Below are 13,407 nucleotides of genomic sequence, written 5' to 3'. Positions count from 1 at the left end.
CTCTCTGTAGTGTATCGCTGACAAGCTCACAAGTGACATCACTCAAGGTCTCTTCATTCAACTTGAAGAGTAAGCTGCTGCTAGAAAGGTTTCCCATCATAACTGCCACACGATCTTGCAAGAATCTCCTCTAACACCAAGAGTAACTCTTTCTGCTTCCTACTCACTCCCTGGCTGAGCTCATTTCTCATCTCATTTGGCAGCAAAGCAGGAATCACATCTCTACTATGCATTATTTCTTTCTACAGCTCACAAAATGAAGGGAGGAGATGAGAAATGAGGTAGCTTCAGGTTCAAGAAAAAGCAAAGATCTATTTTGAAGCATGAATTCTTGAGGTAATTTCATTTTCAATCCTGTAGCCTAAGTGATAGTCACGTGGAAACATCCACGTCCTTGATGGATTTACTGTTTTCCACTGCAGCCCGTAATTAAGGAGACTGGTTTTTGCTGGGATCACTGTGCCTTTATAAACAGAAGCAACCATATTCAAAGTCACACTGAGATTTTTCAGAAGCTTTCCTTCCTATCTTCTAGAAAACAGAGGGCTGCAAAAACCACATTCTGGATATTCAAGCTCTAGATAACCTAGGATGATCAACCTTAGAACGTTCATCGGTAACTAACAACTTCCCAAAAGCAGAAACCAAAATCAACTTACCAAGTTACAGATCATACTCTGGTCTGTCTGCATCGTGAATAATGAAGTGTCCTGGGGCTGGAAATCGGGGAGAAAACAGAAGATTAAAACTTATTAGAGTTCCAGCTAATTTGCTAAAAAAGCAACAACAAAGATATCACCTAAATTAGTTCCCACCAATTGTGTCAATAAATACATTATAAAGTTTTAAAAGGTCTCCATTTATTTTAAAGCAGAAAAACAAAAAATGCAAAAGTAATTTTTAACACAGTAGTTATTCTAAATATAAATCTGAGCTAGCAGAATACAATGATACAATGAGAGACACTAAATAACAGGCAGTGTCTTCAGGGACATCTTTGATCCACAGCTTCTCTTCTGGACATCTACACTGAATTAGAATTTAGCAGCTCTAAGCTACAAATTTAAACTTTTTAAATGTTGGAAAGTCAATCTTACTATATCACTTAAGTGTGATTTCTTTAAGTATGAGTCATAACTTAAAAATTTTATACAATACATTCATTGACCTAAAAATCAAGCTGGAGGAAACTGAAGGGAACAGTGGTCTCTAAGGGAATATTCATCTCTCATTACACTGGTGGACAGGCTTATACCCTCCATACAGGAAATCAGAAGAGTCTTTCCTAGAAAATCTGACCAGTTCAAAGAAAAAAGAAAAGCGCCTAAAAAATTTGACATCAGAGGCTCCCCAACAGAAAAGAGGAGCCAGTGACTGTATGTTAAAGACGTTGGATTGAACACATGCAATTACCTCTATTACCTCCAGAATCCAAACTAAACAATAAGGAAATTTTTTAAAAGCATAAACCCATAAGGGTAAAAAGAACGGGAAGAAAGACAACAGCAAGAAAATTTTGAAATTGAAAAGCAGGCGAATGAACAGTAAGTAACTTGGTGGATCCAAAAAATCTGTACCCTAAGGTGATGTAAGAAATGCCAAAAAGCAACCCAAGTTACTATTCGGAACTCCCAACGGATCAAGAATTAGAAACATGGGGGCCACAGAAAACGATAGGAAGGAAGGTGGTGCTAAATGGAAGGAAGGGTGGTATTAAAGACAGGCAACTATTTGAAAGTCTATCAAAAAGTAATTAGACCTCCAGGTAACTCTCATCTATTGGAAAATCAAGCAATATCCCTTCCCACCCCTGCACAAGACTTGAGATTGTTCCACAGAGGCTGAAACAGAGGGTCTTGGGACTGGGGCACAGACAGGCATATTAGGAAAGTAGCAGGATTAAGTGAACATTTACATAATAAATATTGAGCACATGGGCCCCTCCCCCCTCCCCCCAACTTCTCCCCCATTCACCTCCCATTACACTGGCAGCCAGGCATGTACTTCCCAGATAGGAGACCAGAAGAGTCTTCCTAGGGAAATTTGACCAGCTCAAGAAAAAAAACGCCTAAAGAATCTGACATCAGGGGCTCCTCAACAGGAAAGATGGGCCAGAAAATCCTACAACAATACTCATGGTCAGTGGGTACCTACCCATGCAAGTTTCAGTTCAGCTTTTTAGTGTCCCATTCTTAAATATGAGTAGAGAGCAAAGATCATCAGACATTTGAGACTCTTCTCAAATACGAAAGTGAGAAAACAAATAGCGGGAAAAAAAAAGGCAAGTGGAAGAGAGAAAGACTTTGCAGTAGGAAAAAAAACCTTCAAAAATGATTACTATTATTAGTACTCTCAGAAATATAATGGAAGATGTTGTATTCATGACATAAGAAGAGAATGCTATTAAAATACAAATATTCAGTAAACAAGAAGAGCTCTTGGAAATTAAAAGAATTTAGAAGTGAAAAGTCTATCAGAAGAGTTGGAAAGCAGAGAAAGATGCCAGAGAAAAGGGAATAGGAGGGAAAAAAATAATTAGAACACTAGCTCAGGAACATATGAAAGACAGAAATGTTACAGAGTCAGAGAACACAGGAAACAAAAGAGAGAAATCGTCAGTAAAAAAAAAAAATTCCCCTAAAGCAAAAAACATACATGTTTAGATTAAAGTGTCTAGTACAATGTATGAAAATAGACTCAGACAACAGCACATCATTGTAAAATTTCAGCAACAGTAGGGTAAAAAGAAGATTCCACAAAATTCCAGAGATAAGAGGTTCAGATAGGTGTATAAGGGAGATTTAGGGGGTGAGAGAGGATTTCTTACAAAATATCAAGAATCAAAATGACAGTTTCTCAATGGCAACAGTAGGAGGTAGAATTAAGTGGAGCAATGGCTTCAAAATCCTAAGAGAAAATGATTTACAGCTTTTACTATAATATCCAAACTAACTGTCAATTATGTATAAGGGAATAAAAATATTTTCAGATGCAGAAGGTCACAAATACACACTTCTCCTGCACACTTTTCTCAGGAAGCTACTGGAAGATGTGCTCTACACAAATGAGAGATTAAACCACAAATGAGGAAGATCTGTGTCCAGAAAAGAGTGGATCGACAGAAGAGAGAGGTGAAGGCAACCCCCAGAACAGATGTAACGGGAGAGCCTGTGGTAATAGCCGTGCAGCAAGTCACAGCTACGGAGTCCCCAGTTCAGAATGGAGCAGTCCAGAAGGACAGAGAGGGAAGTTCTTCAAGAAGATGAAGCTGATTGATATTTAATATTGCCAACAAAATGAGAAGAGATTGATGTAACTACAGAGTAGGGGGTTGAACTAGTGATAAATACCTAGAAAACTAAGCAAACCAACCAACAAGCAAACAAATAAGACCCTACAATTATTTCCTCAAAGGAAAACAGAAAGTTGGCATAAAAGGAAATGTAAACTTCATGACTTGAGCACTAACAGCATTTATGTCATCATAATAGGACCACAGATTGGCCGGATGGCTATGATGGAACTGTATCAGAGGGAGGGAAGGAAGCAGACGAGAAATGTGAACTGTGAGGGTAGGAGGCTGAAGTGCTTTAAGTCCTCACCGCCCAGGGAGATGAGTCAAGAGATAATGCTTCAGATATCAAGAAGCAGCTTTATAGGAAAGTCATACACACATAGGGAGGGGGGTGAAGCCAGACAATCTGTTACAGGAGAGAAAGTGTTTACCTCTAAGAAACAGGAAATGGAGGGGGTGTATGATGGTCTGCAATTTTTAAGTAAAAAACTCTCATAAAATTTTGTTACTTTTTAAATTATGCGCATTTATAACTGATAAAAATACAAACGTAAAAGAATGAGAAATGAACAACAATTCTTATGACATGACCTTTACAAAGAGTTTTATGCAGATGGAAGAGATGCATTATCATCTCTGTGTTTGTATGTATCTGTATTGGGGCGCGGGTGTGTGAGTGGGTTTTATCTGTTTATAGGTAACATGGGGGAAAGTAATCAAACTTTTAAATAGAGAAATTCTAAATGTTAAATTTGAAATTGTTCATGTCTAATATTCTGAAACAAACCATTCATTACAGACAAGCCTCTGTTTGAAGCCTCCTTGAAGAGGTTCTCAGAACTTATTCCATGAGCTCAATAGCCACGTGGCCTGCCTTTTACACGAGTTACAACTGTTCATCTGTCGGGACATAAACAGTGAATGAGACAGTCCATCTTCTGGTCCTCTTTCACAGACCCCCAAGGAAAATACCGTCTTATTGGACAGAGCCACCATCTGGTTTCTGATCTCCCCGATGGCTCCTTTCTGGAGAACCACTGAAGAGGTAAGGTTCCGTATAGTACGGCTCCGAACGAATCGTTAGAAGGAGGCTCCTAAAAACCTCTTCTATTTTCTAAAGGCCCATCTCATTAGTTCAAAACAATCCTATCTCCTCTCTTCCAACAGCTGAATCTAGTGAACTTCTCATATTAGGACAACTTCTAACTTCCTTAGTAGAGGAATCAGCAGAATTCCATGGTATAGCTAATAATATTAACAGCTAACTATAATCATGGAGCACTTAGAACGTGCCAGGCTGCTGGCCTAAGTGCTCTGCATGCATATCTCATTTAATCTTCACAACAACCCTACAATCTTGATACTATTACTATTTCTGTTATTGAATTTGTAAACAGTGGGGTAAAGTTTTGTGCTGACACCCTTAATCATCATGCTACACCAGCGACACAGAGGTCTATATTTTAAAAATTTGCATCATTCTCAAAAAGTGGATTTTGCCAGCAAATCAATTTCTTACCTGGGTGAATCCATTAAATGAACCACCAGAAGCCTAAACAGAAACAGAAATCAGAGAATGTTATTTTTTCATTGTTTTTATAGGATCAGTAAATGTCCATTAGACAAGTTGGAAAGTAAAGACCACCAGAAATTTTAAAATAATACAGAAGGTTACTGTGCATGAAAGTGCTTAGGAAATGCAAAAGACCATACTATATTATTTTAAATAGGCTGACAAAAAAAAGATTATTTTTACAATTATTGCTGGTCTATTTTTACAATTATTTGGTTAGCACTGTCGCTCAGTGTTAACCAAAACCCACTTTCTCAATTATGAGAAGATGATTCTAGAGAAGAGCCATGAGGCATTATGTAGCTCTTTTTTCAGTCCACTGATAGAATCTAGAAGAAGTATTTCCAGTATTTCTCTAATGCATCATTTTGATGAATAGCTATTATGAGATTCTATAGTTTGAGTGGGCCTGGGTAGAAACACTTTATGTGTTCTTACTTTAGGAACAGTAAATTAGTTCTGCTCTACATATTTTTTACTGCTTGAACAGTAAAAATGAAAGCAGAAAGAATAAACACAATGAATGGGATGGTAAAATAGACTCTCATTAGTTCCAAACATAATCATTCTGCTTTTTGTGGGTTTTTTTGTCAACGTATTTGTGTTTGGTTTGCACAGATTTCAAAAGATACATGACAATCTGTCAAGGAGATGAGGTAGGCCTGAGAGAAGATAGTTAGGGATAACGAAGTAGGTGGGAAACATTAGGAAAAACAGAACCTACAGAAGTCTTGGGCTAGTCTATACTACATATTGGGGTAAGTACCTCTTCTTTATCAGCCTCTATTTCTTGGTACAATAATCCATATCTCTGGTTAGCAATTTCATCTTCAGATAAATCTGAGTTGTTGATGTCATTGTCTTGGGGACTAGCAGAACTCTCGGTGCTAGCATTCTGGGAGGTTCCCAGAACCAACAGTCTAGCTCTCTCTTGGCTTTGTTCCCAGCAGCTAGCAATGGCTTGTTCCCCACCTACATCTGCTTGTAAGTCCACCTCCAGCCCCTTCTTGCTCTCAATTATATCTAAATGTTCCCAGCAATTTTCTAAGGCTCCCATATCTCTGATAGGCCAGTGGTTAATAGAATCAAGCCAGTTGGCAAATCCACTTGCTCGGCCATCTGGTATACCAGAGAATTCCAATATATCCATATTATTCACTGATGAATCCAAGCTTGGCTGCCAGATTTGACCTGGATCTGTTCCCCAAGAGTTCGTTTTTGCAATTGTTGGCAAGTTAACGGTACGACTACAGTTTCCAGTCACTGTACTTTCAGATTCCTCTATTAATGAATCTTCTACCTTACACAAACACCAATCTCTTCTGTTTGCATTAGTTCCCAGAGAATTATAATTAAGATCTGCCCTAGACTGGGCTGCCACTTCATGTTTTATTGATAAAACAACAGCATGATTTTCACCCCTGTCACCTCCAGGATCATGTAACACAGGCTCACACTGAATCTCTTCAGCATCTACTCTGCCCTGTTCTGAGTGATATAGTACATCATGGTTAGGAGGGTCTATTAAATTTTTCTTTATGTCTTTTCTAGCTAAATCCCATCCCTCAGGGCTGACATCTTCAATATTAGATACAGAGTCAGTCTGGAGAGGCAGATTCAAAATACCTGTGTGATTGGCAGTTTTAGCCCCAGAGCCCTCTATAATTTCACAATTATTTATCACTACTTGAATCCCCTCATCTAGCCCTTGGTCTCCGTCACTAAATTCATCTGCTATATATACTCCTTCCATGTCTTTTTCTAATATGTCAGTTTTCTCAAAATACTTTTCATTGGTCTTTACACTTTCCATAAACCTAGCTCTTAGATCTTTACTAGTTTCCTCTTCACTGATTTCTAAGATCTCCCGGTCTTGCTTTCCTACTATCTTAAGAAGATCTACTACCCTGTTTCCTATACTTTCACAAGCCTTCTCTTCAAATTTGTCTGTTCCTTCTACTGCCTTGATATCAAGAGCTCCAGTGTCTACCTTTTCACATGTCTCCACACCTGCCCACATAGAATCTTCTGCCTTCTGTTTCTCTTCTTCATCCAACTTTTTAATATCTTCTTGACTTTCTTTGACTGGGCCACCAGTTTCCATGGCTGGCATCTCTGAGTCAGGCAAGTCATACGGCTGCTCCATCTCCATAGAAGCAGCAATGGCAAATTCAGCCTCAGGCACGGGCTTTGGGGACAACTTTTCATTTCCACATGGAAGGGCTGGCCCCAGGACATGCTCACCCTGTTCAGTGCGCCAGTCAGCAGAAGGAAGCATTCCGGTGAATAATCCCATGCCTTGCTCTGCTTCAGAGAGACATGCAGAGTCTTCCTGAGACCCACCTTGTGTAATTTCCTGGCTGACATTGTCTGTACTAGCATCAGGGCCCCACATAAATGCACCTAGATCAATTTGAGATCTTTGAATTTCTTCAGTCAACCCACTGTCTGGAGTTTCCTCCATGATCAGGTTACACAGGGAAAGACTTTTTGAAGAGTCAGTCTTTAGAGTATGCAGAAGAGCAAAGGGAAAAAAGAAACATAAGATGAAACAGATCATGGTAAGATTTGATGAGAAACACAAAGCTCTTCAGTAGGGTAGCACCAGTTAAACAAAACTACAGAGTAATTAAATTAAATGGCTTAAGGTTAAATTTGTGGCCAGCAATGCCATGAGAAAAAAAGCTCATTTTATATATCATGTATATAATGCATATTAATACAAAAAAATCCAGAATCTTCTGGATATTTACCTACCGGGTGTACCAAATCAGTGCTCGTCTGTATGAGTAAAAACAAATAAATAATAAATAATGATAAAAATCATAAGGCAAGAGAAGAAAATCTGCTAGCACCTTAAAATCCCATACTGTCCAGAGTCAACATTCTGCTAAAGGCTGTGGCTTTACTGGTTTGAGATTAAATATTACAACTTGCTTTGTGATAGCAATGAGTTTTGTTCCAATGTTGTTTAAGACTACACAACTGAAACATGAAGAAAGCCTCTGTCATTTTCTAGTATCAACAAGGATGTTTTATGGCTATTTCATGACTTCTGCTTTAGCAGACCCTGAAAAGCAAAGTTTCAAGTAAATAAACAAGCCTGAGAACTCCAAAATAAGATCAAGCACTGGCGGCCATAAAATTACACAGTATCATATGCTCTGACACAAGATCAGAATAAAATCTTCCCCAAACATATCCTGCACTTGGTTCTGTCTTTGAGGTGGTGTTTGGATGAACGATGATCTGATACCAACCACTCTGACTGCCTGGAGGATTCTCCTCGTATTTCCCTCCACCCTGAATCTAGAAGCCTTGTCTGCACGCACAGAAACGACACTGGGGAGCCGAGAGGATCAAGTAATGTGAGCAATTATGTACAAGGAGCTACTGTTTTGCAATGTTGTCACTGTTACCATTCCTCGCAGGTTTGTCCTTTGAAATAGTCGAGGCTCCTTCTAGATGATACCTTCACCCTCATCATACCCTTCCCAGCTAGGGAAGGAAAAAAGTGGTATAGCTCCAACTGAAGATGTGAAATACTGGAATAACAAAAAATTAGCATTGTCCCTTAATCTCCAAGAAAATTATCACAAAGTTGAGGCTAGAATTTAAATGTCCTGAATGCCAATCCATGCATCCCTTTTTGTGAATATATAAGTAAAACCAGCTGACTATAAAAAATGTTTTCAATCAACATTTCTTAGCTCTTCTCGAGAGCCTTCCATGATGCTCCAAGGATCCTAAGTAATGCAGTATAAACCTGCTCCCATGACAGGGAAGGGGACAGTCATCTTTCTGTTTTAAGGGAAGAAAGTAGCAACGTCCCCTCAGAAGACCAGGCTCATGAACAGCTAGAGCTACCAAACTTTCCTGTTGCTGTCTCACTGGAAAAGAAGAAAACGTGAAACTCAAGTTGAGTTCTTAAGACCAGGTGACCAGGGCTTTTCTAAGACAGAGCAGGCAAAGGCCCTACCCCAAGGGATATAAGGTTCTATATGGGTGTGGCCCATCTCCTAATTTCACAGCACAGATGCTGCCACCACAATGCTCTGTTTGTGTCTCTTTCCCAACTATAAATTCTGGAAGTACTCATCTTTGCACATCAGACTAGCTGAACAGTTAGTAATATCTACCTTTTATTGATACATACCAGACACTGGGCTAAACACTCTACAAATAATATCATTTAATCCTCACACAACCCTCTGAGGTTGGTGTCATTACCCTTATTTTACAGATAGAAAAACTGAGGCATAGAGAGTTTTAGAAATTGCTCAAAGTTACAAGATTATAAGAAATAGAGTTGGACTCAAATCCAGGGCTGTCTGGCTCTAAAGCCCAAATTCTTATTGACTAAGCTTCATTGAATATGATAATGAAAAAATGGTTCCCTGTGCAGAGTAGCCCATCCCTTACATTTTCTCATCCATACTTGTCTTATATTCTATTTAAAAGCAATAACAAATGTACATGTCCTTCACTACAACCTCTCCTCTAGCTACTAATAATCACAGGAAGAAGCATAAGGGGGAATAACACCAAATTCTTGCCCATCCAGGAGTCTAGCACACTGACACCCTTTTCCTTACCATTGTTTCCAGTTGCTAGTAATTCTTGGAACTCTCGCGTGGCTAAAAATTGTTCTAGGGGACTACATATTAAAAAGTCATGGGTCTTCTTTCCATCACAGATGAAATAAAACATAACAAGGTTTCCAAATTTCTAGGATCCAGATATATACAGAGTTCTTAGTACTCTTACCGTCCATAGGTCCCAAGGCAACGTCTGAAAGCAGAGACAAACAAAAATGCAGTTAGTATACAAATCCCAAGGATGTAAAAAATGCTGAGGTGATAAAAGTCCTTGAAATAAAATCACAAACATTTTAAAAACATTTAGTGCAGCACTATTCAATAGAACTTTCTTTGGTGATGAAAATGTTCCACATCTGTGCTGTCCAATATGGTAGCCAATAACCACATGTGGCTATCGAAATGTGCTAGTGTAACAGAACCCAATTTTTACTTTTACATAATTTTATTTAATTTAAATTTAAATGGCCACATGTGGCTAGAGGTTACTATATTGGATACCACAGGTCTAGTCCATCTGCCTTTCTCTGTAAGAGCAGAAAATTATATCCGAAACACGATGAATGGGTTTACTTTAATACACACACACAACTAAAATGAAGTAAACCAAGATGTCTAGATATTAGAGTTTATCACATCTTTGAAGAAACGTGGATCCTAATCATTGCTAATGCTATTTCCTCCCCTCCACCCACCAAATTCAAGAGAATACATTATGACCATTTGATGGTAAATGAATCTCAGTAAACTAGTTCTTCAATACACTGAATTAGATGATAACACACAGCCCAATCAATTGGAAATCATGCAAATTAGCAGGGTTTCCCCTAAGACATACGGATGAAATACACTTACTACTGGCATTTTAATTATAAAGCTTATTGATCCTAAGGAATGATCCAGATGGTTCAAATGACTTCCACTGTGTGAGAAAATAGAGGAGATCTCTCTTTCTTACTTTCTTTGTGATTGAGAACTACTGCTAAAGCCACATCCTTTTCTGCCCATGTCTTTGTGACTAGAATGGATCCATGTTTATGCACTTGTTTTGAATCACTAAATGTAAACAGCAAATTAGAGAGCCTGGCACTCCTATCTTAAGAATACGACAGTTTCCAGATGGGATTACAGATGTCTTATTTGAATTCTGTACTACAGAACATAGCCCTGTGGTTCTGACTGAACCCACCCATTTGTCTGGGCCGACTCTAACTGCACTGCCCCGCCCACCCTGCATCTCTGTGCAACCTGATTGGTCTCCGGGCTCACACCTTATTTGCAGAATGACTAAGAAAGGAGAGTAGAGCAGCTCCATTGAAAGCCACCGATTTTTGTACAAAGACTCCTTCTGCATCTGAAATGCATTTTCTGAGTATCCAGATGGTTTATGTTTTCTAGCTTCATAGCCCCTGAAGAATCACAGCTCCGAAAAAGCTACTACACATCCTTGCATAATGCAGACAGCACAAGCATTTTCTCTGAAGGAAAGCAGCAATATGAAACATCATGTTTATCAATCCTGAGGATCATGAAAGGATGTGTAAGCTCATGTAGACACTGCAGAGGTCACAAGGTGAGGTGTTCTGCTAGCAGCAAGAACATCAATTTAAAACATGGGGTCAGGTGATGGGTAGGGGAGATTATTTTGAATGAAGGGGATGAAGCAGAATCTAACCACTCTATGCTTTTTGTTATCTCAGCCTAAGACGACTTCTTAGCAAAAGAGGAGAGATGTGATTAGAGCTGGATCACAAGACGACTCTGCAGTGAGGTGACTCAATTAACGGCCACTGGGCAGCCAGAGCAGTTTATTACCTGACCCGAGGGAAGAACACAAGGGCACACACAGCTTTCCCTAACTGCAGTAATGCATTTTCTTCAGAACTAAGACTTCTGAAGGTTTAACCAAGGTCATGTTTTTTTTTAATTCTGAAAGAATCTCTTAGTCCTAAATCCATATAAAGTTTCAAGATTTATGGATTAATTTAATTATGAATTGATATAAAAGAGTTTTTTGTCTTGATTCAAACTTGTAGACAGAAATGCTGCAGAATCTCACCCACTGATCATCACAGGATCCACTGCGGAAACTTTCCCTCTGACCCTAAAGTAATGAGTGTTGGAGAGTCAGGCAGAGGCCGTGAACTCTGCTGGCTGTCCGCACGAGAAAGCTCTGAGAGGGAAGTATTCTGAATGATAGGCACGTTCATTGTCTACTTTTCTTGGCCAGCAAGGCAGAACCCTCACACTTACTGACAATTACTAGGTTAGCATTTCCCAAACTGTGTTTTAGAGAACATTCTCATGAATGTTAAGAAAATTTCATTAAACCAGATTTCTGTGGTCAAACAAATTTGGGGAACTCTAAGTTAAACAAATCAAACAATTTTTTCTTTTAATTGCAGAACTTCTTGGTGCCTTTAACACTCTGATGCACATCACGAATCTCCTAAAAAGGAGTTAATAGAACTTTCTAAAACATTCATCTAAGAGATCCTTTTTTGTGTGTGTGAGGAAGACTAGCCCTGAGCTAACATCTGTTGCCAATCCTCCTCTTTTTTGCTGAGGAAGATTGGCCCTGGGCTAACATCCATGCCTGCCTTCCTCTATTTTATATGGGATGTTGCCACAGCATGGCTTGATGAGCAGCGCACAGGTCTGCACCCAGGATCTGAACCTGTGAACCCTGGGCTGCCGAAGCAGAAGGCACGAACTTAACTACTATGCTACCGGGTCAGCCCCTAAGAGATCCACTTTTTGCAAAGTACCTTTAAGGCTAGTGTCTGATCTACTTAATTTCCTGCTTTATTGACATCTCAGATTTTTATTGTTCCTATGTTACAACAGGGAGGCCTTTAGAAACCCAATCACATTCTGGAAGAATGCATGGATTAAAGAGAAGCTTTATTTATTGAGGTTCAAAATGAGCTGTCTGTTCCCCTTTACTGTAAGATATCAAGAAGGCTTCAAGACCAGAAGACTGAGCTGGGTCTCAATTCTTAACCTGAGTTTTATAATACACCTGCATTAATTAATCTGAATATATTCTAGCATCTTTGGATTTGCCTAAATTCAAATGTGAGGCCTCAACCACATCCAAAATATTGATATAAACAATTTCTGTTTAGCCAAGCTTTTGAGTTAACTTCCTTCCATCAGCGTAGATAATTGTAAACTAACTATATTCCAAGAAGCACTCACAACTCATTACAGCACCCACCACCAGTATCCTTCTGACAGCAAATGCTATCACAATAACTACCAAAATCGGAAAATTGTTGAGAGTAAGGAAGTGATGAGCAAGGATAGGCTTTCATATGCAAGGCCAACTCTGCATCAAGCCATAATCAAGATCACGTAAGGGAAGCTTCTGCAATGCAAGGGTGAGGACAACATCACCAAATTCAGAACTATCAAGACTGAAAACATTTCTGTGGGACATAATCTCATGATTATTTCAAATATGCCTTAATTTGCAAAGTATGAGAAAGGAAAGTGGAGAAAACAGTAAGAAGATCAAACCCAAAGTCAAAAGAAAGAGCTTTACTTGGGGAAGCCATAAAATGTATCATCCAGGGGCCAGCCCCGTGGCTCAGCAGTTAAGTACGCGGACTCCGCTACCGGCGGCCCGGGTTCGGATCCCGGGCGCGCACCAACGCATCGCTTCTCCGGCCATGCTGAGGCCGCATCCCACATAACAGCAACTAGAAGGATGTGCAACTATGACATACAACTGTCTACTGGGGTTTTGGGGAAAAAAAAAAACGAGGAGGATTGGCAATAGATGTTAGCTCAGAGCCGGTCTTCCTCAGCAAAAAGAGGAGGATTAGCACGGATGTTAGCTCAGGGCTGATCTTCCTCACAAAAAAATAAAAAAAAAATTAAAAAAAAAAAAAAAAACTGCTAAATGTATCATCCAAACCTGGACAGTTTTGAGTGCA

General features: G+C 39.3%; 1 protein-coding gene across 4 annotated transcripts in view; it reads right to left on the bottom strand.

Annotated features, from left to right (window-relative positions):
* The window catches only part of AMPH (amphiphysin), a 248,500-nt gene that overhangs the window by 33,023 nt on the left and 202,070 nt on the right, over positions 1-13,407 (bottom strand). For 3 of the 4 annotated variants that reach the window (XM_087436005.1, XM_087435903.1, XM_087435953.1), the window contains exons 13-16: positions 9,636-9,659; positions 7,626-7,649; positions 4,815-4,847; positions 660-716 (exon numbers count right to left, since the gene is read on the bottom strand). In XM_087436005.1, the coding sequence (XP_087292131.1) occupies positions 660-716; positions 4,815-4,847; positions 7,626-7,649; positions 9,636-9,659 (138 nt within the window). Of the gene's footprint in view, positions 1-659; positions 717-4,814; positions 4,848-6,858; positions 7,372-7,625; positions 7,650-9,635; positions 9,660-13,407 lie in introns of all 4 variants that reach the window. The other variant, XM_087436054.1, reaches the window with a different exon arrangement.

This window comes from Ceratotherium simum, chromosome 1 (genome assembly GCF_057802395.1).
Source record: "Ceratotherium simum simum isolate JZ-2026a chromosome 1, ASM5780239v1, whole genome shotgun sequence".
Classification (NCBI taxonomy): Eukaryota; Metazoa; Chordata; class Mammalia; order Perissodactyla; family Rhinocerotidae; genus Ceratotherium; species Ceratotherium simum.
The sequence above is the reverse complement of the archived record's forward strand: the minus strand, read 5'-3'. Positions and strand labels throughout refer to the sequence as shown.